The 26,789-nt window shown below is 41.3% G+C and overlaps 1 protein-coding gene across 4 annotated transcripts in view; it reads right to left on the bottom strand.

Moving 5' to 3' along the window:
- The window catches only part of CDH17 (cadherin 17), a 100,398-nt gene that overhangs the window by 43,447 nt on the left and 30,162 nt on the right, over window positions 1–26,789 (bottom strand). The window contains exons 1-3 of one of the 4 annotated variants that reach the window (XM_036933140.2): window positions 19,673–19,812; window positions 9,391–9,461; window positions 4,392–4,490 (exon numbers count right to left, since the gene is read on the bottom strand). In XM_036933140.2, coding sequence (XP_036789035.2) covers window positions 4,392–4,490; window positions 9,391–9,435 — 144 coding nt within the window. In that variant the 5' untranslated portion in view covers window positions 9,436–9,461; window positions 19,673–19,812. Of the gene's footprint in view, window positions 1–4,391; window positions 4,491–9,390; window positions 9,462–18,753; window positions 18,986–19,672; window positions 19,813–26,789 lie in introns of those variants that run through there. The other 3 variants (XM_057497894.1, XM_036933131.2, XM_036933149.2) reach the window with 3 other exon arrangements.

Below are 26,789 nucleotides of genomic sequence, written 5' to 3'. Positions count from 1 at the left end.
AATAATTTCTTAGAGACAGCATCAAAAACAAAAATAAAAGAAAAAATAATAAATTGTACTTCATCAAAATTAAAGACTTTTGTGCTTCAAATGACACGATCAAGAAAGTGAAAAGATGATCTATAGAATGTGAGAAAATATTTGCATATGTCTGTTTGCAGAATATATGAAGAGCTCTTAGAACAGTAAAACAGACAACTCAATTAAAAAATAGACAAACCTAGTAACCACAGTGTTGCTCATGTGTTCGTACACTAATGATACCATAATGAAAAAATAGGCAAAGGATTTAAATAGACATTCTACAAAGAAGGTACGTGAAAAACCAATAAGAACATGAGGAGATATCATTAGTCATTAGGGAAATTCAAACCCAAACCACAAAGAAATGCCACTTCACCCCCATTAGGATAGCTCTAATTAAAAACACAGAAAATAACAAGGGTTGACAAGGATGTAGAGAAATTGGAACTATTATACAGTGCTGGTGGGGACATAAAATGTTTCAGCTGCTTTGGGGTGTAGTTTTACAGCTCCTCAAAAAGTTAAGCCTTGCATTAATTATGATACAGCAATTCTATTCCTACGTATATATCCAAGAGAATTGAAAATATGTCCTAACAAAAAGTCGTGCATAAATGTCCATAATAACATTATTCATAATTGCCATAAATGTCCATTAATTGATAAGTAGATATTCAAAATGTGGTACAGCCACACAATGGAATATTATTTGGCCACAAAAAGGAATAAAGCAGTAATACAGGCTACAGTGTAGATGAACCTTAAAAACATTACGTTAAATTAAGGAAATCACATACAAAAGGCCACATGGTGTATAATACGTTTATATGAAATGTCTGCATAGGCAAATCTATAGAGACTGAAAGTAGATTAGCATTGAAAGCACGGGTAAGGAGAAAAGGAGAATGGGGAGTGACTGCTACTAGGTACAGGGTTTCTCTGAGGGTGATGGAACTGCTCTGGAATTAGACAGTGGTGATGGTTGCACAATTTTGTGATATATTAAAAACCACTGAATTGCACATTTTTAAAGTGTAGATTTTATAGTATATGAGCTATAATTCAATTCAAAGAAAAAAGAAAAAAATGACTTCTCTTAGATTTGTACCATACTCTCTTATGACCTAGAAGCCCTGAACTAGGGCTAAATTGAAAATCCTCAATGAAAGAAATTTGTTGCTATTTAATTTTGGGGTTTGTTTTTTTTTTTTGAGAATATGTTCATAACCTGAGGATCGATCTCAGGGAGCAAGGAGTTTGCTTTGTGCCTCCCTAACTCCAAGCAATAATGCTTCAAGCAGCACTAGATGAGGTGCTCCTCCCCATCCCTGTAATAAAGAGCTCAATATCTTACTCGGGTTCGTTTTGCTGCCTCATCTTCATGTACAAAGATGGAGAGAGCATGGTAAGTTCAACCAGAAGTCAGGAGACCTGTTGTCTAGTCTCAGCTCTGCAGTAACTTAAGACTCAGTTTCCCTATCTGTAAAACAAGCGTTAGTACCAAAAGTCTCTTAAGAGCTTTTCCAGAGTAAACATTCTGAAATTCCAGGAAGGAAATCCCCAACATTTCCTACTCCTCCTTCCAACACACACACACACCCATAAAGAAACATACAGACATGACAATTGAGCTATCATTGCCTACCAAAAAGAGATAAGCTTTGTAGTGTGGCTAATGGAAAAAGACCAGAAACAGAAGTGGAGCAACCCGAAGAATGATTTTTACTGGCTGGGATCCTCAGAGACTGTGGAATGATCCTATCAAGCAGTTCCTGTGTCTGTGATGTTTCTAAGTAGGAGATTTGCCTCTGTATAGAGTCCTGATTCCGTTCAGTGGAATACGGACCTGTGCTCACAGACCACCTACTCTTATTTTGCTCTTGAGTCTCCTCAGAGGTCACAGAAGTAACTGCAGACTCTCTAGCCCACAAATGTGTTTTTTTTAGCTTATATGATGACTTTTTAAAACCTAATCAATATTCTCAAGTCATGAAAGCTCATAAAAATATAAATATTTCTAACTTTTTAAAAAAATCATAAAATCTAGTAACACTGTACCCAAATTTTGACTTGTGAAAATTTTCTGCACTCTGTCCAGCACTGAACAGAGCCTGTCGGCGGCTGATGTCCTTGGTTTGCCCCAGCCTTCACTACCCCTTCATGTCCATATGCCAAAGCCCACTATCAGGAGCCTTGTCATTTCACATGTGTATGGTTGAGATTTTTTCCTACATTTGTTTTTTGCTACAGATGGGCTTTTATGTTACACCCCAACACTGGCTTAGCACCCATAGGAGGAAGGACTCCCCAGTCCATATCTCCAGACAACCACTCCCGGACATCTCCACCTAGCTACTCCACAGATAACCTTAAATTCAAGAAGCCTGAAATTTATGCACTAATTTTTCCATAAACCTCTTTTCTCTTTCTCTTTCTCCCCCTCACCCTCTCTCTCTCTCTCTCTCTCTACCACTAACCACCCACAGTCAAGCAAGCCAGAGACCTTTCAGCTCCTGCCCTCATTCAGTAACCATTTCCAGCAGGTGTGACTTCCTCTGTCTCCCACCCTAAACCACTGGCCATCTTCCACTTTCTTTCTAAATGCACACCGCTATGCTTTTTCCCATGCTGTGCTCAGGGCCTGCTTTCTGTTTGGGAGCATCTGTTCATCTTTAAATATTCAGTTTAGGGGTCAATGACACCTTTCTTTTCACCCGCTACCATCCCCATTTAAAGTCAATCGCCCTTTCTTCACCTGCTCCTTGTCCCCTCTGCATCCCTCCAGCCTCCAGCCAGAGCCTGCATGAGCCTGCCTACTTGTTAACTTCCTTCATCTGCCCTCTGAGCCCACTGGGAGCAGGGACGGGTCTTCTCATATCCCCAGTACACAGCAGAACACCTTGTACACAGTAGGTACTTGACTCATAGTTAATAAAAGAAAATGAATGTGGGCTTAGCACCCATAGGAGGAAGTTCTTAGCCCACGAAGTTCTTACACACTTGTAAAATACACAAATGAAAAGAATAAAAAATGTAAGAAAGAACCTACAAGGAAGTGTTCCCTGGCTAGGCACTGGAGGGAAGTAAATGGGATAATTTCTTATATGAGCCCTTGCCACAGACTCCTAACCTGCATCCTCTCTCCCCCACCTCCAGTGTATAGCCAGAGTGACCTTTCCTGAATGGAAACTAGATTCAGGCCCATTGCTTAGGGAGAAAACCCAAGAGCCTTAGGATTCAGGGCCCTTCCTATCTCTGCAGCCTCCTCTCCCACCTTCCCCTCCAGAGTGTCCGCTCCCCAGCCACACTGGCCTTCTGCCAGTCCTCGTGCACACCCCGCCCTCTCCCAGCCTTTGCTGGAAGGCTCTTCTCTCCCTTCCTCGCCAAGTGAATTCCTATCAGCCTCTGGCTCTCAAAGTATTTGCTACTCCCTCAGCTGACTTCCCTGTCTGGAGAGGTCAAGGCCTCCGTAACACCCCACATGGCAGGGAGGATGAAGCTACATGTGCACCCTGCCAGTTCATACTCTGGAGCCCCTTGGCACTCACTGGTACCAAATAAGAGACAGGGAGATAAGGCAGCTTTCAGTCTCTCTTTGGTGGATGGGAATGTCTGACAAAACAAATGCTCAGCAGTTAATGGAAGGCATCCCTCTTAGAGTGGTGGTTTAACAACCCCAGGGCATGCAGTGAGGGTCACGGGCACCCCCGGAGGTTCATTAAAGCATCCTCAACCATTCCAGGGTCAAGTGGGCTTCTCTGGGGCGTTTCTGGTAAAGGCAGCACCACATTTTTCTCCCCCTCTATTACATTTCCATGGTTATTTCACTGCCCTCTTAGAGCTGATGTCTTTCAGCCCCACCTGCACACTTCCCCTCAGTCTGACACCTTTCTCAGTCATCTAACTAAATAGGATGACCGCCTCCCAGACAGCCTTGGCCTGCTCATGGGCAACGGCCCAGGGATGGGCTCAGAGGGGTAGCAAGGAAAAGCAGGCCCTTCCAGCACTTCTCCGGAGACCCTTGTCTTCACGTGCTGCAAGAGGCAAGCTCACTGAGCACACAGATGGCCGGATGGTCATCCCACTCCAGAGACCCGTTCCCTTCCTGCCCTGGGGCAGAAGCAGAACCCACCCCGTGGATGGGAGCAGCCACCCCAGACACAGCTAAGGAAGTGCAAGAGAGGATGTACAAGACCTTCCAATACTGAGGCAACCATGTCTTTGTTTAACTTAGCTTCTGAAATCATTTTGATAATGAGATCTGCCACGCCTCTATTTCATTTCCTGTCATACATCAGATAAAGGAGTAAAAGTCCACTGGGAGAGCCAGTGAGATCCCGATGAGAATGATCAAGAGCAGCTAGTACCTGGAATATGATTTGACTCGATTCTTGGCCTTCAAAAATAGAAAATGTCATGGGCTTCAGGGGTCCACTAAACCTCCCTTCTTGGCCATATCCAGTTGTCTGTCAAAAAAACACAAAAACATAAAATTAGCATCACCATCTATTATGAATGTACATATGTCATTTGCTGATTTTATTATGGCTTCCAGAACTGTAATATATAACTTAAGAGTCTAACCTGGCTCAAATCAATGTGAAATTTAACCAAAACAGGCAGCAAGGGGTCTAATATATGTTGTGGCTCTACTGTGTCAAGACGGCTTGCAAAACCTTTCATGGCTTTTCACATTTAACCATTCTAGCAATCACCACATGGGAAGAATATTAACACTCCCATGTTACAAATGAGGCTCACAGAGGTAGCCACTTGCCTTGAGTAAAATCTGTAAGAGGTTGACACAGCACACACACAGGGATCTAACTGAACAAAAGCCCATGATCTTCCCACAATGCCACTCTGCCTTCTAAATTCTACATGGTTTTACACCAGCTTCTTGAAATCTCCACAACGCTCCTATTTCTTTATAAGGGAATTCATGGCAGCTTCCCAGAACTTTGGAGTTCACAGTCACCTCAAGGACAATTGAATTTATAAGGGGAAAAAATATTCAGTACAATACTTGCTTGGCACATAGTTACATGGTAAATTTTAGTCAAATTTGAACTGTAACTTTAAGGAGAGCTTAATATTTTACTATTTGACTAGCAATCTATACTCATGTAGAAAAAATAAAAACATGAAATATTTACTTCAAGAAGCAGCCCTACAGTGTTTCTAAAATCCAGGATCCTAAACTTGGTAGGTAGGCAGCCTCAACGGACACCCACATCTAGGCTGGAATAGAAGTGGCGGCTGGGACAGCAAGAAGAGCTTGCACTTGGTAATTTGGATGTGCTGAGCTCTGTCCTAAGCACAGTTAGCCCAGACAACAACTATATGGGGTAAATTATTAAAGGTTAGCTCTGTTTTACAAGTGATAAAAATGAGACACAGAGGTGAAGCACGGCAATTTCCCCAGGTAGTGGCAGGAAGCAGGATTCAAACCTGCAACTCCACAGCCAGTCCTCTTGCCCACTACACCCCACTCCCCACCAGGGAGAGGAAAAGCAACCAAGAGAATCTGGAGGGAAAACAGGCAGCTTCATGGATGTTCAGGAGGGTATGACACCCACCGTTCCCAGCCCAGAGGATGGGAGCACTCAGCCGCAGCATCTTCCATCCCTGTCTCCCACCTCGACTGCACCTCTAAAGGGAAACATGAGGCAGAGCAGAGCAGGTGGCATGCAGGAGGGAGAGCTGCCCTAAGCCCACACCGTAGGGGCACCCTCTGGGAGGAGGGAGTTAGCATCCATACCCAGTACTGGTCCCCCTGCTTCCTGAGTCTCCTACTTGTGGTGGAAATCAGGGCTGAGATGGTTCAAATCAGAAGTATGATATGGTTTTTGGAGCTGGACAGATAAAACTAAAAAAATAAGAACTGGAGGGAAGAGAATTGATTTTCTACTTCTTTAGGAAGAACAGGAACACTCTTGCCACAGAAACATTGGGAATAACCCAAAAACAGTGATAGGGAAAGGTTGTACGCTGTTTCCCTCAAGTCATTAAATTTTGATTAAATTGAAACACGTTGTCTGGCAATAAATAAATAAATAAAAGAAACAATAACAAGCAAAAACACAGAGGGTTTTAGAATCTCATCTCCTCTCCCTCAGAGTTGTGGCAGGTCCTTGGATAGTGGTCACCAACTATCACCAACCTCTCCCCCTTGGGAAGCCAAGTGTTCTCTTTCCCAGACTCCCTTGCAGCTAGGAGGGTGGCCAAATGACCCAGTTCTGGTTCATGAAACAAAAGTTGAAGTCTGCTGGGGGCTTTCTGGTCAAGTTTTCCAGTGGAAAAGGACCGAGGTGACTGGCATTGCTTTCCCCTTCCCAGTTGTTCTTGCTCCAGCAACAGACCTTGTATCTATAGCCAAGGCAGCCACCATGAAATCATGATGGGACAAATCAGCTCAAAGGATAGCAGAGCAAAGAGAAAGCACCCAAGTCTCTGAAGACACCACAGACCAGCTAACCCTGCCCTGGGCTTCCCACTTCAGACTCCTTGCTATCCAAGGAAAATAAACTCTTGTTTACTGCAGACACTCTAAAGTTGAATTTGTATTGCTTGTAGCTAGAAGCATTCTTAACTGACACAATAATTTTATAGATTTCTAGTTCATCAATTCCTTTCAAGGTTTTTCTTCCTCTGGGGGCTCTTCTTCCCAGTCCTTCCCCACACCTTCTCTGGCTCCATTAGCTCCTCTAGAAGGTGGCCAAAGAACTAGGTGCAGGTGTCCAGGTTGGTTGGACAAGATGAGGGCAGAGCTTTCTGTGCAGCTTCTGCCAAACAGCCAACGAGATTCATCAACTTTCTGCTCACATCAGCAAGTGCATGAGTGACATCTTTCAGTGCATGAGCGACAGCATGCAGAGAAAAACTACATTAGTCAGGCAAACGTCACAAACAAGCCCACGTGTTTCCTACATGGGCAGCTGGCTCACCCATCAGGAAAGGAGGTGCTGTCTCTGTTGCAAGGTTCGAAGTTAGGTTCTTTTATCAGGACACCATTGGCAGTGGAGCTATTTGGGCCATAAAGATTGCAAAATGCATGTGCACCTTCTGAGTCAGCAAGCCATGCCACTGGAACTGAAAGAATGGTGCAGTGGAAACTTGTGAAAAGATGAGAGAGTTCATGCAGTAGCTGGAGGAGTAACAGCCACCATCTTGCAGAAAGAGAAGAAAGGAAGGGAAGGGAATGGAACCTGTGTTTTTAAGGGTTCCCTGTGTGGTGGTGATGGAAATAGGATCCTCCAAATGCATGATTTCTTCTGTTCCTCAACAAATTCAGGGAAATATCCCCAGAGAACTTCCACAGCAGAGACACAGGTAACTGGCGCTGCAGTGGGATGAGCCAGCTTCATTGGTACACCAAGCCCCAATTCTGAAGCATGTTTCTACCCTGTCTTCCAGGCCAACAAAGGGTGTGTGCAGTTCCCAGATCTGCCTGCCTCGAAGTCGTCCTCGGTGTGCTTTCCAGCAAGAGTTCTCTGCATTGATTATATGGTATTTATGCCAAACTCTTCTTCCTTCAGGAAGCAGCATAGTCTCCAGCAAAACTCTAAAATAGCTGGCTTCTCCCTGACTTCCCTTCCCCGCTCCTCAGGACCCTTTCCCAACCCCCGGGCAGCTCACTTCCTCTCTCTTCAGCGCCCTTGCATTATATTCATGTGGCATTTCTAACAACCATCTTATGAAAACTAGTTCTAAGAACAGGAGAGCCACTCGCAGTGTGGAATAAACAACCGGCAATCAATTAAAATTGCTACCTCTCCTGAATAAAGCCTTATGCTGAAGGAAAGAAGCTCCAACTAAACTTCCAGTCCTTGGAGGAGAGGGTTTGGGAGTAGGAGTGGAGACAGGAGAGAGAAGTAGCTTCTTCTCAATGCTCCTGAAATCCCACCGCACAGTAACACCATCCCTCCTTCACCCAGAGCCAGACGTGTGGGGGGCTGTCTCCTGGTCAAGGCTCTTGCTGCCAGCAGTGGATTGGGCAGCATTTCTCACTCCAGGCAGAAAGCCCACCATGTGAGAGTAGAGAAATCCCACCAGTGTGAGAATAGGGAAATCCCACCGGTGCGAGAGCAGGGAAAGCCCACCAGTGTGGGCTCTCAGACCAGATGAGCCGCCTACATCAAATTATCATGATAGAATCTTCTTTCTCTCTTAGATCTCGTTGTTTTGTAATGTAAGTCCATAACTACTTATTTAATTTCTACCCTGTTCCAGACACTGTGTTTTTTGCTGAGGCTGCATAGATGATTAAAAGCATCGTCCTCTTCATGGAGGTCAAAGTCCATATACAAGTAGACACTGAATATTTAAAATAATAATAGCTAATATTTATCCAGTGTTTAGATTGTGCCAGTCACTGACCAAGGGCTTTATAAATGCATTATCTCACTTAACTGCCACACATTCCATAAGGCAAGTACTCTTAATTAGACCCATTTCACAGAGCAGAAAAGGGAGCTTCAGAGCTTGCATAACTCGCCCAAGTTCCTATCACTGGTAAGTAGCAGGGCCAAGTGTGAACCTACATCTGACTTCACCACCACCCTGTGATAATATATAGACAGCAAAGGACACTTGAGAGGGCAGGAAGAGGGGCAAAGGCAAGAGGGGTTATTGAACCCAGGCCTTGGGTAGTCCTAGTGACAAGCCTTGAGCCCTCCCATCTGTGACTATGCACACGGTTCATTAAGTTTGAACTGCATCTTCCCGCCAGGAGGAAGACTCCATAGTTTACAAGATTGGCTCTATTTCACTCTATAAATATTTTGAACTAGGTAAATTTGTCTCTTCAGGTTCTATCCGGTCCAACCTCTAGAAGCCTATCAGTCAACAGGATGAGCTCAACAAGTGGCTGAAGACAAATTTGACCAAAAACCTCCAAACCATGTATGGGAAGAAAAGTACAGAGCAGAACAGGGTTGAAAATAGAGAAAATGCTTTTCTTAATGCTTCAGTGGTAATTTTTCATGGTCAAACTAAGAAAAAAAAAGTTAAGATTGAGGGATATAGATTATACATGTATTACTGTACTTTTATTTTCAGATTCCCTGAGTTACATGTGAATGTCTAAACCTGAGTGGCTAGATTCACTTTGACCTCACCCATTAAGTAGTATTGGCTTTTAAGAGCTGAGGAGAAAGTGCCTCCCTGGTTGAAGGACAGATGTATTACTTGTAGCCATTGCATCAAAAATATCACACTGGGGCAAACTACGTCCTTTGTATGCAACTATTTAATTTTGATAGACTTTTTTTAGGTGATGATAACCATCCATTGTTTTCCTGGTATGGGGTAAAAGGATGGAGGACACATTCTAGTAAATAAATAAAGAACATCCTCTTCTCTTACCAAATAAAGTATAAGGACACATAAGCAGTGCAGCTGGGTTTGCATCACTGTCGTTTTCTTTATTCAAACTCCTGTGAATAACCAGAGATAAAAGTGATTAGTTACCAGTCTGTTAAAACCATGTCTTTCTAGGCAGAAAGGCTCACTGGCCAGTCATAAACCTGGTGGAATGGGACCCTAAAGGCCAGGCTCCTCTCTGTGGGACGGCCCAGTCTTCCAGAAGCTTCATGGTACCTCATTCATAGCAATACACAGTCGACATCCCCAAACAGGCTCATGGTAATTGTTTCTTTAACTGCTTCACTTTATTATAATCTTCTTCATTTAAGGGCCTTAAATGGTGGGCTTATTGTATAATTTTCACTCCTATTACATGGATGGGAAAGATATGTTTTAACAAATGTCAGGATAAATAGATATTACAATTTTCATGGTTCTGACTCAAAGTGGCAAATATATGAGATTCTTCAAGCAGAAAGAACCCAAGAATATTCACGATCTTCCAGTCAAAGATCTCCCAGCTGCCGCTTTCAGTCTTCTGAACATTGTTGTTAACTATGCAAAGCACCTGTGGGACAAACGTCCTTCTTATTCCAAAAGCAACCAAATAAGAATCCAAACTCTGCCCTAATCTCTTCTGTTCTGTGTCATTTTTCCTTTCTTCCTTGCGGCTTCACATTCCTCAGAAATTACAACTTTTGCCCTCACACGTGTTGTGACCAGCTGATTTTAAGATCTGAGATAAATTTTCCATATGGCCTGTACATATATTGATATAATAATTACGACAGGGCTGTTGCCTATCATAATATTGGACTGCTAAAACAAAACGAAAAAATGACGAATACCTTCATTTCACTAAAATTTCAATCACTTTATTATCTTAGGGATTATGGATGATCTTGGTTTAGTTCATCTTTTTCTTTATTTCCTTAAGTTTTTCTACATTGAACTTATATCACTAATATAATCAGCATGGGAAAAGGTTATTAAAATCCTAATCACTCTAAAAATTTGGACCCTAACATTTTTTAATTCCTTACATTTGGATATCTTACACTTGAAGTTTAAGAAGGTTGAAGTATTATCACATTTTATCTAACTCATTTTTTAATTTTTATTTTTAGCAAAATGACCATTCTTGTTTTATGTATGAAAAAGCTGAAGTTCAAAGTTAAGCCATTTGCCTGAAGGTACATAGCTAGGAAGTGACACTGCCATGCTTCCAACCAGATCTGTCAGATTCCAAAGTCCAAAAGCCCTTTCAGCTCTTCCACTATAACCTGTATAGTGGGATAGCTGCAGAGACATAGGTGCAGGCATAGGTAGAGTATCTCATAGATAGAGATGTAGATGCAGCTACATCTCTATAGACGTATATCTACAGTACCTCATAGAGATGTAGATGTAGCTATATGAACAATGTGCATACTGCTTTTACATGCTATACAAATTAATTGTCCCCAGGCTCTACAGCTATTTTAAGGAAGATCTGAGACTAAAACTCTTCAGGGCAGTTAGATTCATAAATTCTATGATGGTTAGAAATTAGTTTTTGCAACAGAATTAAATTGGTGCATCCAAACATTATTTTAGAATTGGCTCCTTATCTTAAACACAAACATTTTTCTGCTGCTTTAGGCTGCTTATGAAGCTTGGAAATATAAAGAAAATAATAACAGCCCCACGTTCTAAGATATTGAAATATGAACTACAGATGAATGGATGAATGATTAGTCTTAAGTCTAACTCATTTTTTCATTTTTTATTTTAATTTTACTTTTATTTTTATTTTTAATTTTTAATTTTTAATTTTACTTTTATTTTTATTTTTAATTTTTAATTTTACTTTTATTATTATTATTTGCAAAATGACCATGATCCACTATCCCCCATATATGCTTCAGAGAAATAAAAATATAGATAATAATGACACATGTAAGGGATCTTTCCCCTCAAGCTCCTCAGCACTCAGGATCTTTCAAAGGCTGGTCCTAACTCTTACAGCCTTATCTCCCACTCCCTCCCACGCCCAGCAACACTGTTCCACAGAATGGACTTTGCACCCGAGCCTTCCTGTCTGCCTGCTTGGGCACCTGGTGTTTTCCCCACCCAGCACAAGGTCCAGCCTGGAGCAAATGGACAATTGATATTTGCCCCTTGAATTTGGATTCAGATGATCTGTCCTCACCTCTCCTTCTATGTGTCCTATCTTGCTACCTAGACCTAACTAATTCATTTATTTTAGAAGCATCAAATTATTCTAAAACATTTCTATAAGGTGCCAGATACTGTGCTAAGAACTGGGATACAAAATAAGGGGTACAAAGAGTCTGCCTTTATAAGAGCTAGAACCACAATCCTACCTCCTCCATGAAATCTTCCCTGATTTCCAGCCTGTAAGCCTTCCTCTCAAAGCCTCTCCAGAATGTACTTTATTTTTTATCATTTATTTACAAGTCTGTGTTATTGTCTTTACTAGAAAACAAAATCCTGAAAGGCATAGGCCTTATTTAAAAATTGGGTTCTTTTTTACCTTCTCAGAGCTCTTCATACTACACCTTGCATATATTAAGTCCTCAACGAATGTTTGTTAAATTCTAAAACATTTGTGATTGTCTTACATTGATACCCTATGAACTTGTTCAATCTGTAAGTTTTCTGAATAAACATAAATGGTAAATTAATTTGAGATTTAAAGATTTATTTCAATGCAAAGTAATATTTTATTGTTGATGAAATGAGTTGTTTCTCTTTTAAATACACTAACAGATTTCTGCTCAATAAATACATTAAGAATTGGTTGAAACGCATCATCTCTCTTTGAACTGATTTGTTTTGGCACTTTTAATATTACAAACACACATAAATTGAATGTAAGGAAGGCAAATAAAAATAAAATAAATGCTTAATTTAGTGAGATGCTGGGACAGGCCACCATCTGGGGTGTACTGGAATCTAAAAAGTAAAAGTAGCAATGCATTTATCCTCTATTTTGTTGTTTACATTTAGTCTCATCCTTCACAGGATTTCCAGGGGAAAATAGAAGTAATTGCTTTCCACTCCCATGCCTGGGGTTCTATGATTTATTTGCAGACAAATCTACTCCATGACGCAGTTGCTAGCACGGCCCCCAGACTGGACTGGTTGGTTTGGATCCTGACTCTTCGGCTGACTTGTATCTGCTCGTGTAAAGCCTGGATCATAGTAGTATCTGCCTTACAGTGTTTGTCAAAAATGCATTCTGCCACTTATGTTTGTTTAATCGGAATTTTAAACACTGGCTTACATGACGTCAGCTTTCATGATTCCCATCTTCTAGTGGCCCCAAGAACAAGGATACTCAAGAAGCAGGCCCCACAGAAGCATCCTCAAGCCAAAGAAGTGGCAAGGCAAAGCCTTGGTCTGAGTGATTCAAGGTGCACTACACTGCTGCTAGGCGTATGCCGGGAGACAACTTCAGCCTCTCAAACAAGTGTTGCCTATATTTCCCTTTTGCATGGACACAATTCCACTTATGAATCTCACATCCTGGATCATAATATTGCTGAAGGGAAACCACAGTTTATACTAGAAATTGCCTAAAACCACCAAGCTATACACACTTGATATATTTCCTCACAAACACTATATGGTAAAGGATTAGAGTAGATTTCTAGGTAACTCAGTGACATTTTATCTAAACTACCTGAAATACTTGATCCAACCATCTGCTTGGAATTTTTACTATTTGTTGGGGTTTCCCTCAGGTACAAAGACTAAATTCAAACAGTTTCTATAGCAGCTATCTGAGAGACCAAGCACATCCTTAGCAACACAGGTCAAAGGTTTGGGGGGAAAAAAGGGAGTTTTGAAAACCCACCACCACTTGCTTTAACCTTGGACCACATACAAATATGCAATCCAGGCTGCTGGCCTTGCTGCTTAGGCCTGATGCCTCACTTCACCACAGCCCACAAAACACAAATCCCTCCACATACTGAATCTACGTTCAGCCAGGATAACAATACAAAGGCAGCTAACATTTACCGAAAAGAATTTGCCATACACATCCGAAGACTTCTGTATGAATTATTTTACTGATTTCTCACAAGAACACATTAAGACTATTAAAATTTGCCTCTTAAAGATCAAAAATCAAAAGGTGAAGGTCAAAGTTAAGAGACTTGCCCAAGATCACACTGCCTGATTCCCCACTTAACACACTGATCATATATTATTCTCCACCTGAAAGCACAAATACCATCACAACAAGACAGCTCGTATTACTAAACCTGTTACATATCTTTCCAAAAGTTCAAACAAGTTTTTTTTTAAGCCATTGCTTCTCTTCGTTTTTAGATGCTGGCACGACTCCACGTGCTCAGAGGAACAGCAGCCCACAGCTATTTCTGTGCAGTCCTGCCTCTCCTCGTTTCCCCTCTGCCTTCACCTCAGCAGTCTCCCAGGTTCTAATCAAGTCTCTTGTTATGGGTTGAATTGTGTCCTCCTCCAAATTCATATATTGGAGCCCTAACTCCCATGTACCTCAGAATGCAGCCTTATTTAGAAATAGGGTCTTTACGGAGCTAATGAAGTTAAAGCGAAGTCATTGGCGGGGGTGGGGGAGCCTACTCCATAATAACTGGTATGCTTATAAAAAGGGGAAAATTTGGACACATAAACACACACAGAGAGGGAAGCTAATGTGGAGAGCAGAGGGGGAAGTTGGACACCTACAAGTCAAGGGGAGAGCCCGAGAAAGGTCCTCATTGCCCTCAGAAGACCCAGCCCTGCTGACATCTTGATTTTGGACTTCCAGCCTCCAGAACTGTGAGACAATAAATGTCTCTTGTTTAAGCCACTCTGTCTGTGGCACCTTGCTTTGGCAGTCCTAGCAAACTAATACACCAAGGATCTGTGGCTTTGGCTGAGAAAAGTGATGCCATTCTGGGACAGAAGTGGCCTCAAATGGGGCTTTTTTCAGTTATTATACATACTGTGCCCACAGCATCCCAGGGGGGTCCACTCAAAGTTTTATTGATTCTCCTGCTGGGCTCAAATGCCTCCAAGAGGCATTTTTAGACACTTTGTCATTTTCCCACTTATCTGAGTAAGGCCATGGAATTTCTACATCCCAAACGTACAAGAAACTCAACACACAAACATTTATTTTTTTTCCCTTTCCCAAAACTAAGTGATAGGCAAACCTTAAATAGAGTCAGTCATCTCTCATCCTTTTTGTTTAAAACAAAAAAAGCACTAAGGGCTCTGAATTAAAATAATTCACCCTGCTCTAACGTTGAATCATGCATTTCCAAAGAACAAAGATGGTGCAGAAGGAGAGGATTATACAATTTGTTTTCAAATAGCATACGTTATGTGGGTGGGAAAGGATGTGACTGGAATTCATAACACCACTAGAACCAAACAGGGACAAATATCCTGTGTGCCATTTATTTCCCCTCTGCATTGTATATTGCTAAGAGCAATATAAATCATAAAGCAAGGCCAGATATGAATAAAGATCAGATTAAAAGCTCGCCCACACCATTGTTCACCCAGTAACATTCAAATCAATCATGCCCATATTTTGGTCTCACTCAAAAATCTCTGGCACCGATTACATCACTTGGGGTTTAGAAAAATCACAAGAGGAACTGACCAATTTGTACTCTTGACAAATTAGGGGCCCAATTAAAGTGGCCATTAATAAACTAGAAATAAACAGACAGGCATAAAATCAGAGGTGCCGGCTCATCCTTCAGACTGATTAGGATGAAGGAAAGGAGAGATGGATGGCCCCACACACCTACACACACAAACATAAGCACTTTGTTCTCTTACTAATCTCTGCAGTGTTGATATGCCAGTCTTGCAGTATACGAATCTGGATTTACACGTATGCAAAACTGGGGGTGATTATTTGTTTTATCAGTAGGTTCACGGCTAGGTAAATAGGTTCATGGGAGGATAGATGGCTTTCCTAGAGGACTGAAAAGGTTTTAAATTTATATGATTGATCTAAATATAAATTAGCTGAATGATTATTCTTATTAGAGAAAATAATAATGAGTTCAATGGAGTATTTTGAGAAGTGTGCTTATGCTTATTCCTGCCTGGCTTTCATCCCACACAACCCTCCCCCAGAGTAAGCAAGGGCAGGGGCCACAGGCCTGAGGAGCCCTCTGCTCAGGTCGCACAGGGTGCCCCAGCACCGAGTGGAATGGTGGTCAAAGGAGGTCCAAGGGAAAGGAGGCTCCCACATGGGCACAGATGGCTCTTCCACCCCGGTGCTTCCCTGATGGTAAGGACATCAGTGTCGGACTCTGAGGTGCGCAGGTTTGCCTCAGAATCCCTAAAGGGGATGTGGAGGAAGGACTTTCTTTCCTCCAAGTGTACCAGAACATCACAAGAGTCTTCCCTGGCCTAAAGAGGAGGAGAGGAATCATTATTTCTCATAAAAGCTACCTTAAAGATTTTTGACAAAGTGTTACTTTGTATCTTACACAACAGTCTTTGCATATTATAAAATATGTAGATGAACATTTTGTCAAGAGAATAAAATTACACATTCTGGCCTTAGAAATACACTTATAAGGCAAGTGTGATTTAGATCCCATCCCACAGACTTTAGACACTGAGATTCAAAGAAAAAAAAACCACGTGTTGTAATACTAACTCATTTATAAAGTGACCCTGAGGCAAGGATTCGAGTGACAAAAACGTGCAGTCATGCTCAAGTACGGCAGGTTTACTTTCTGATTCTGGTAATTAAATCATAATTGGTAGCTGGGATGGTCAAGGGAGTAAGGAACAAATGAATTTAATTTTTTCTTAATAAAGAATACCGTGCCACTGTGAAATCTCACTCGTGAATTAGTTTTTCATAATTGAAACTTTTAAGAATTAGTATTTTGCGAGCATTTACTAAGTTAAGCATTTTGAACGTCTTATGCCATTTAAATATCACAACAGCCCTATAAAGCAGGTCCTGCTGTCATCCTACAGTGAAGGAAACTAAGTTCAGAGAGGCTGAGGAAGCCATGTCAATCTGACTGCAGAGACCAAGCACAGAACCCACAGACCCCTCCATCTGAAGACGTGTTCATCTTTAGTTCAAACATTCTTTAAGAGCACAAATCCTCCATGTTGATTTCTTTTTGTCTCTTACCCAAGAATATAAGTTCTAATGTTTTAAAATAATTACAATATGGTAATAAATTATTGATGCAGAATATCATGGGTAAGAGAATTCAATGTCAGTCTCATAGAATATTTTAAGAGAAACTAAGTTTTCTTTGTGCCATATACATGATAACCAAGGATAGTTTGGTCTGTTATAATCTGCTTAAGTGAAAAATCAACTTCTTTTTAAAACCTCACCCACTGGGTGAATGTCTACTTTTATTAAGTTAACATTTCTTGTACCTAAGTAAACATTCCTATTTGTCCTCACAGGTAACAAGTAGGTAGTTAGATATTCCCCCAACAAACTTCAGTACCTCTTTCCTTGTTTAATCAATGAGTAGGCTATAAAACAACCAGCCCCATTCTAAATCAGACACCAGGGATTCCTGAATGACTGCGATTTTATGCCAACAATTAAATCCGTGTATTTCTATCTGTGTAAACTAACACCCATAAAAGCAATTATTTGCGGGCCTTTGGAGAAAAGAACCTAATGATGCTCAGCCTGCCTCCTCAGAGTCATCTCTCCTGACATGGAAAGAGGGTGGGGGCACACTCCCCTTCCAGAGAGTTCCTTTGACAATGGAACAGGAAGCTGAGTTGCTGTCAGGATATATTATACCTTTTGTAAAAGACGGGAGGAGGTACTAGAAATGCAACTTTTCACCTGGAACAGTGACGATTCTTTCCAGAGATCACCTCAGCCCACACCGGCACCTCACCAGAAGACTTATATATGAAATCTCAGAGAGGCTTGAAAACACCTCTTATTAAAAAAAAAAAAAAAAAAAAAAAAAGGAAAGCTCCTTGTTTTATCACTTTCTTACATTACTGGATCCTTCTTCCTTAGCACAGAGTCTGTTGCTCTCTTGCACAGTGAAAGAAGTAATTGTTGAAGCATTACTGTTGTTTTTTTTCCTAGAGAATGAGGCAACTTCTCTAGTAGACCCAGGTCACCTACTCGAACTTCATCGTGGAAAGAAGCTAACATTCATTGAACTCTACTACAAGCCAAGCCACATAAGTCAGTTCTTTACATGCTTATCTAATACACTCTCACAACTACTTGGTTAGGCAAGTGTCTCCATTTTATAGAAGAGAAAAGCAAGGTTTGGGGAGTTGAACCAATCTTCACAGTGCTGGTAAATGATGAAACAAACCTAACCCATCCGCCCAACCCTGAAGATCATGAATCATATGACCTGTAATCCACGATAAACCTTCACTCAGTAAAAGATTCATTTTACTTCCTGAATGTCAAATCCATTTAATGTCTTATCATTTAAACATGTTTTGTCTTTCAAATGATTCCTTACTTGTTATCTAAGTTTTCAAAGAAAAATTGAAATACGAAAAATACCAGGCAATGTATTGCCCTTCCAGTCTCCTGCTTGGCATCCCCATCACAGAGGGCACCTGTCCCCAGAAAGTAACCCATAACAAAGAAAAAACCAAGACAAAGCCAAGACTGGACCGTTGAAGACAAAATAAGCTGTACATGACTTGCCATCTCAAAACATACTCGTCAGCAGACTGTACACCCACCAGTGAGGCCGAAGGAAGCAGCAGAAGCGGCCGGGCGCGCACCCTGAGGCTCTGGTTCCCTCTGTAAGGAAAGGTCTGTCTCTGCTTTCAGTTCTTCGGCCAGTGCTTTCAGGAAAGGGCTTCTTTCTCCTATGCATTTCCTCTCCCTCACTGCATCCCAGACAGTCCTAAGGACCCCAAACTGAGTATCATTCTCTAAGAAATGGATGGAATACTCAGTTTCTGAAAACTACATCTGACAGAGAACACTTTGTGAGAATGAGATTTCAACTCTGATTTCTAGAATACAAGAATCCCAGAACATCTTAAGGTTAGTTACTTTCATATTTTAACCACAAGGATGGACATAACACTCATTTAAACATCCAAAAATTCAATCTTTCCTTTAATTCCACTACCAAGCTTAATTTAACCAAAGCCATGTCATTAAATGAATTTATAAAATACAGACTAATGAAAGGAACCTGCACAAGAAATTATGCTCCATAAGCAAAACTCGTCACACCAGGAATAAACTTCCCTCCCCAGCAGTGCTGCATAGCACCCCTCAAGGAACAAATTCATTCAGCATCTTCTTAAGTACCCACCATCTACTTCGTCATTCTTGAAGAACTATGTTATCAACATGTTAAGACTTGAAACTCTTACCTTTCTGTAAGTAAATAACAAATTGGTTGTAAAAAGTTGTTTTCTTCCAGTCTGCAGTTGAGACTCTTGCTGGGACTTGAGGATCTCCCAGGAGGACACTCTCTCTGCACAGCTCTGCTTTCCCAGCCTCTCTCTTCACCTTCAGTCAAACATTAACCATCTCTAGTTTTATTGACTTATGGAGGCCAGATGTCATAAAAATTATTATTACATTCACTCCAGGAAAGAAATGGGTTTGTACCAAAGGGGATTAATTCACACCTAATACATCTCAAAACAGGTTTCTGAATTTTTGAATGCAGATAAGTAAATTAGAAGACCAGAAGTTAAAGTGAAAAAACTTAGTGTTTTCAACTATCTCTAGAGTATGATATGAGCTCCATGACATCAAAGACTGTTTCCTTCATATTTTGCATGCCCAACCCCACAACATTTAGCACCATGTATGCACAGAAGACTCAGTTGATAAATATTTATGTAGGTTGTATTTCAAACAGAGTGCAGGGCACCATGTCGGAGCAACAATGCAGTTCATTGACAAACCAGCCACAAGACACAGGAAATGACTCAGAAGGCACAACCAAAGGCACAAATCTGGCTATGCCTGCTTCTGAAATTCAAGGATCCTGTTCAAAGTATGCATGAAACCAGCAGCAGCCTCCCCCAAAACACAAACCAAGTTCTTTTTTTCCCACAATCCTGAGAATGGATTTACCTAAGAGCAAGTTACCTTTTTCACTCAAAATGGGGTTTCCCACTAACCAATACAAGTCAATAGCCCCAGATTTCTTAAGTCAAGGCCTCTTTTAGACTCATTTCTGATTCCCACCCCTCAGTCACTCTAGGAATCCACACTGAAGATGAGAGGCAGTGTCATTTTTGAGTCAAATGTGTCACACCTTACCCTGTGTCTGCTGACCTTCCAATATTCCTTTCTGGGCCTCTTCTGGGCTGTTTTCCATTTGTCTCTAGGTGTGTGGCTAGCACAGTGAAAACACCTGAGCACAGCCCACTAGACAGTGGCTTCCTCTTCCCACATCTCTCAAGAAGCCTTCACGATTGCGCTAAGATTCATTTACTTTAGGGATCCTGAAAGTAAAACCATCTAGTCACATGCCAGTGGTTAGCATACCTGGTGGACCAGGAGGTCCAGGAAAGATCCTTCTTCCTGTCTCACAACCAACATAATCATGTTTAGGGAAATGAGGTCAGTGAGGCTAAACAATTCTTAACACCTCTCCTAACTCAAATTCTTAACACCTCTGCCCTCCCATTTCCTGAATAAATTGAACTTGTTCTACAAAGCCAAATAGCTTCCACTTGTATGTTTCACTTCCTGGAATCAATGACAAGAATCTCATGACATTGTTCTGAAAGGAATTTGCTTCTTCTTTGGAAATGTTTTAGTAATGTATGTAAAAAGTATTTTAGCGGGGGGAATAAGAAAGGGGGCATTACAATTAGCATGTATAGTGTGTGTGGGGCACAGGGAGGGCTGTACAACACAGAGAAGACAAGTAGTGATTTTACAGCATCTTACTATGCTGATGAACAGTGACTATGAAGGGGTATGTGGGGGGGACTTGGTGAAGCGGGGAGCCTAGTAAATATAATGTTCTTCATGTAATTGTAGATTAATGATACCAAAAAAAAAAGTATTTTAAAATCTTTAAAAGGTTTTTTTTTAAGATAGTATGCACGTATCACTTTTGGTTGTTATTGTTTGACAGAAATATTATACAACTATGTTCCTGGCATATTGACATATCAGTTTTAAAAAGTTTTCTCATTTAATCTTTACAACATGTTTGTGAAGTATATTCCACCTTATAGCTAAAAAACAAAGGCACAAAGATGTTTTACCTCTTGCTCAAATCACACAGCCTGGGATTACAGAATCCATACTTCAACCTTGGTCTGTCTGACTCAAAACCCAAATCATTCACAATCTGCTGGATTATTTTCCTTCTGGCTGCATGTGAGTGATAAAAATCCCATAGAAAGAACCCTCTCTGTATAAGGCCATTTCCAATGGGAGATGACCAAATTGGTAAATTGGGTTTCACTGTGCATTTTATGCTACTTCTAGCCTGTAAACTTCCAAGTCAAAATCAAACTGATTCAACTCTAAAACAGCTAAAGTCACCTGTCAGAGGAATCAACAGGTGATCACCTCTCTGAATGATAAAGGCTTTTCCTGTGCTCTCTAGGATAACGGGTGCATGTGGTTCTGAGTGCTGTTTTATCATTTATATATTAATTATACATTTATAATTTATATAATAATTCCAGATTAAATCCAAAGATTAAGAGCATGCATGTCTGCCCTGTGTTTCAGAGTGAACATCACTGCATTTTAGGAATACATTTTCTTGCAAAAATGAGACATTGCTAGCTCGATAGTTTAATACTGACTCAGGAATAATAGAAATAATAAGGAAATTTAATTGATATAGATTACTGATTCTTTTCATTGGAGCAAAGGAGGTATAAATGATTTATATGATGGAAACAAATGAACAGTTGAAAAGATCTGGGCAAATACTTCTGACTGACAGCTTCATGGTGTTGAAAACATTTTAGCACTTTTGTCTATAATAATGTTTTAACCATTTTTCCAACATTAGCCATAGAATATATGTAAGTAATATTTAATTTATGGATACTTTATATAGACCCACACACAAAATCTTTATAGAAATTTGGAATTATTCTTAAAATTCAAGATATGTTACATTTCTAGTATTTTTTTTAAACTCAGTAAATGAAATCTATGAATATTAAGTTTTTCCATTGTTCATGCACTTCTATTTTAAAAGGTACTTCATTGTGTTTTACATATTTACATATCTTGCTCTGTTAACTTAAAGATGGGAGAAACATATTCCATCAGCACTCAGTAAATGCTTTTTAGAGCTGAGCTTTTTTCATTTATTTAATTCAATAATTCTGAGTAGTCAGTGAAGGGCCCCCACCCATAAGATGGCAAACCTCCTGCTTCTCTTCCAGGTCCTCGGTTCCCGCCGGCGCCACCTGAAGCCCAATCACCCCTCGCCCCCCTAATCCCAGCTCCTAGCCAATAGCCACCAGCCCCGTAGAAGTAACACCACAATCACCCCATGCCCCTTCCTATATAACCCAGCACCTTTCCCTAATAAAGCGGAATTCTCCGGTGAATTGCTGCTGTGTGTCGCTCCTTTCCTTTCAGTCAGGATTACATGCAGGCTCAAACAAGGCTGACAGGAGCCCAGACAAGTGAATGATTTTGCACCCCCTCAAGCCAATGTTTTACATCTTTTGTTCCATGTTTATTTAGTAGAATTAACCAAAGCTAATTTTCTGCTAGTGGACATTTTAGGCAGAAGCAGAATTTTCCCTAAGTCCTTTTACTGGCCAGGACAGTTCCATTTTCTGATCAATTTAAGCAATATAGCTCCCACTTTCATGTAGCTCTTAGGCTTGTCTCTGTGCTTGAATTTGGGTTTTTGTGTTATTGTTGTTTTGGGGGAGGAGAGTTTAGACAATTTTCCAAACCAGGAGTCATTAAATGATTTAGGACTTAGATAACAAAATAAATAACCACATACACAATGCTGCTGCAAAATCTTAGCTGACAGCAACCTGTGTTCATCCTAAAAAATATTCAAAAAAGATAGTTTGAAGCTTAATAAAAGTTTGAGGTTTTTTCCCCACTATTGATTTTCACAAAAGTGGACCCAGTTGGCAGTTATTTATTCCAGGCATATTTTAACTCCACCCACAGATGGCTGCTCCAGGCAACTGCTCAACAGGTAAAGTCCTTAATCTGGTTCTAGTTACCCATGTCATGAAACTGCTGGAGAATCTATGAATGAAATGGTAAGTGAATATCCACATCACCAGTCATACACTGGACAAGTGCCTTCTAGAGCTTTCTAAACCTGACAGTTTATTAAAACTGGACCTTACACCATGAGATTCTGGTTCAGTAGGTCTGGGAGCCATCCCAGGAATTAACATTTTTACAGCACTCTGGATTTCCAATGCAGGAGATTACATGAACCCTTCTGTGAGAAACACAAGCTTAGGGATTCTATGCTTTATCTGCCAGTAAATATTCTTAAGGAAGGCCTGTACCTGAGATTAAATTTCTCCCTCCATTTCTCCAGGATCTGGCTCACACAATGACACAGTTGGTTTGATGATGTACATGCAGACTGGATCTGGCAGACATACACATCCTCATCTTCCCACAGTCTACTAAACTTTTTATTTGACCTCATATTTTCTTTGAATTCCAAGAAACTACAATCATCTTGTTGGTTCATCTCTGTCTCTGTCTCTGTCCCTCATAGCAGATTTCATCAACATGAATCTCTGCTCACATCCAGCTCATTGCTCCGACCATTGCCTCTGGCTCCCGCCTCCTATCCCACTGAAACCGCACTCCCTAAGGGGACCAACAACCTCCTTTGTTAATCAGAGACACGCTCCAGTCTGCACCTTACCAGCCCTCTCACAACCTCTGACACTATTGATAGCTTTCCCTAAACTGCCCCTCACTCTTGGTTTCCTCGCCAGTACTCACTCTCTCCTGGCTTTCCTTCTGCCTCTCGAGCCAGTCCCGTGCACTCCCAGTTGTGAGCTCATCAGACTCCTTGGGTCAAGCCCAGGTTATCTTGCCTTGTCACTCACTCTAGGAATTTGGATCTACTCCCTTCTACATGTCAAAGTCTTTCTCCAGCCCAGATCTCACCCTTGCTCTAGGCTTCAGTCTTTTATATCCAACCACCTATTGCTGCAGCTCCATCTACATGTCCCAAATGCACAACAAACTCAACATATACAAAATTGACCTCACTGTTTTAATTCCTTCCAACTGATCCTCCTGGGACACCATCCTTTCAGGCTAACCCTGGCAGTCAAGGCTTACCAGACAGTATGCTGAAATTGATTAATAATTCCTGCCGAGGATTCAAATAGGCTGGTAATGCGTATGCCTGGAACTCTCCAACCCTGCCTAGGAGGACCCTGTGATCTGGACAGTAGGGACCCAGTAAATATCAGGTTCCCTTCTCTGTTTGTGGGTCTCTCACTAAAACACCAAAATGTTGATATTACCTCTGAAATTTTTTGTCATTAAAAAGTATTTTCTGAGAACAAACAGTTTTTTTCAACAAATGATGATGAAACTAGATATCCATAAGCAAAAGAATAAAGTTGAACTCCTACATCATACCATTTAGAAAAATCAACTCAAAATGGAACAAAGACCTAAATGTAAGAACTAAAACTATAAAACTCTTAGAAGAAAACAGTAGTAAATCTTCATGACCTTGCACTTGAGAGTGGTTTCTTAGATAAGACACCAAAAGCAGAAGCAAAAATAGAAAAAAAAAATTAGATTTCATCAAAATTAAGGACTTTTGTGCCTTAAAGAACACTATTAAGAAAATAAAAAGAATCCATAGCATGGGAGAAAACACTGCAAGTCACATATCCGAGAAGGGAATTTTATCTAGAATATATAAAACCTCTTACAATTCAATAATAAAAACAAACCCAACCAAAAATGGAAAAAAGATCTGAATAGACATCTTTTTAAAGGAAGTATACAAATAGCCAACAAGCCCCATGGAGAAAGGCTCAACATCACCGAGCAAAAGCAAAATGCAAATCAAAACCATAATAAGATACTACTTCACACCTATTATGGTGATTATATTAAAAACAGACATATAATAACAAGTATTGGAGAGGATGTAAAGCTATCAGAACCTTCATACACTTCTGGTGGAAATCTAAAATGATATAGCCACTTTGGAAAATAATCTGGGAAGTCTCTCAAAAACTTAAAGATAGAATTACTATTTGACCAGGCAGTTTCACTCCCAAGTATATATCCAAGAGAAATGAAAACATATGTCCATCCAAAATTTGTACATGAATGTTCATGGCAGCATTTCTCATCACAGCCAAGTAGGATCAAGCCAAATGTTCATCAATTGCTAACTGGATAAATAAAAGGTGGTTCATCCATACAATAAAATATTATTCAGCCATAAAAAGACACATGCTACAACATGGATAAACATTAAATTCCATTATGCTAAGGAAAAGAAGCAAGACAAAAAATGCCAAGTAGTGTATAATCCTACCCATATGAAATGCCCGGAATAGGCAAGTTCATTGAGACAGAAAGTGAAAGGAAAGGAGCGACACACAGCAGCAATTCACCGGAGAATTCCGCTTTATTAGGGAAAGGTGCTGGGTTACAGAGGAAGGGGCATGAGCTGATTGAGGTGTCACTTCTACGGGGCTGGTGGCTATTGGCTAGGTGCTGGGATTAGAGGGGCGAGGGGTGATTGGGCTTCAGGTGGTGCCGGCGGGAACCGAGGACCCGGAAGAGAAGCAGGAAGTTCGCCATCTTATGGGTGGGGGCCCTTCATTCCCCCCTTTCTCCTCTATGGGGTTGTGGACGTTGCTTTCTCTCTGACTGCTTCCTGCTGAACGGGGACCGAGAAGGGAGTGAGGGCTTGAGGATTGGGGGGAAAGGGTTGATAGGACTCCCCACAGTAAGGATGAGTAGATGTGGACTTCTTCAGGTTGGAAATCAATGAAGGTTCCCTGTAACCATAGGTCGAGGACTTGTTGATTCCAACAGTGCCAGGAGGATACAGGTGCCAGGAGCCAGGCGTCTGCGGCCATTGTTTCCAGGAACAGTTTCCAGCGGAGAGAGGGGTCCATCTCAGCGTGTGGTGAGGAGGTTACGTGAGGGTGAGGGATCTTCTGTGGCCAGAAGCTGGTAGTTCCTGAGTAAAAGCTGGTTGAAAGTTTGATTAAAGATTTTTCCGACTTGGGATTTAATGAACTTCATTATACAAGGCAAGAAGAGACAGGCGAGGAGAATGATTATTATAGGGCCTGCAATGGGCCAAAGCCAGGTAAGGAAGGGGTTTGTTAGTATTGAAGAGAATGGGTTGGAGGAGTAATACTGTGGGTACTGGGAGTTACCCATGTAGTGAATGGCGTAAGACCAGTAGGGACATCCCTGTAGGTGTCTGGCCATCACCTGCAACAGGCTTGTTTTTGGTCATAGAGGAAGCAGAGGTAGGGAGAATAAAGGTAGCTGCTAGTGAACACTTCGGTGGAGGGAGGAAGAGGAGGTATAAAGGCTCGGAGCAGCCTTTCAGAGGGCAGTCTGATGTGGCAATGAGGGCAGTAATTTTGTTTGATGCTGTGTGTAAGTCTGTCTGACTTTGAATTGCCATACAAAGGAGGCTGGGGTGGCGGGAAAGACAATAGGAATGAGGAAAAAAAGCGAGAGAGAGCGAGGGAGCAGTAAAGGAGGAAAAAGTCATGATTCGGGTATGGATGGCAAAGGGGGTGAACGGGATTTTGGAGGAAAGAGGACAGTAAGGTCAGGAGTCTGGAGGGAGGGAGAGTCTGTAAACTTTTGTAGGTTAAGAGATCCTTTAGGTGATGTGGGGACAGAATGGTAAGGGGCGCCCTGAATGTCAGTTTATGAGCTTCCTTCTGCAAGAGCTGTCCAGCGGCTAATGCCCGTAGGCAGGGGGCCCATCCCCGAACTGTGGGGTCTAATTGCTTGGAAAGATAAGCTACTGGGGCAAAGGATGGGCCATAATGTTGGCCTAGGACTCCTAGAGCTTGACTGGACCTCTCATGCATGTATAATGAGAAGGGCTTCGACAAATCAGGAAGATGGAGAGCTGGGGCTTCCACAAGGGCTTGACGGAGCTTAATGAAGGAGTGTCGGGGTGAGGAGGATAATGGTTCTTCAGGGGGGCCCTCGCTGAGGTCCTATAGGGGTCTTGCCAACAGGGAGAAGTTAGGGATCCACACTCTAAAATACCCAGCCAGGCCTAGAAAGGAAAGGATTTCTGTCTTGGTTTTGGGAATGGACAGTTCAGAGAGGAGCTGTTTTCTGTCTAAGGTAATGGACTTTCTTTGTTGAGATAGAAGGAATCCGAGGTAAGTGACAGAAGGGGAAGAGATTTGAGCTTTGACGGGGGATATCCAGTAACCTCTGGAAGCTA

This window comes from Manis pentadactyla, chromosome 3, assembly GCF_030020395.1.
Source record: "Manis pentadactyla isolate mManPen7 chromosome 3, mManPen7.hap1, whole genome shotgun sequence".
NCBI classification, from domain to species: domain Eukaryota; kingdom Metazoa; phylum Chordata; class Mammalia; order Pholidota; family Manidae; genus Manis; species Manis pentadactyla.
This window is presented reverse-complemented; position numbering and strand designations above follow the sequence as displayed.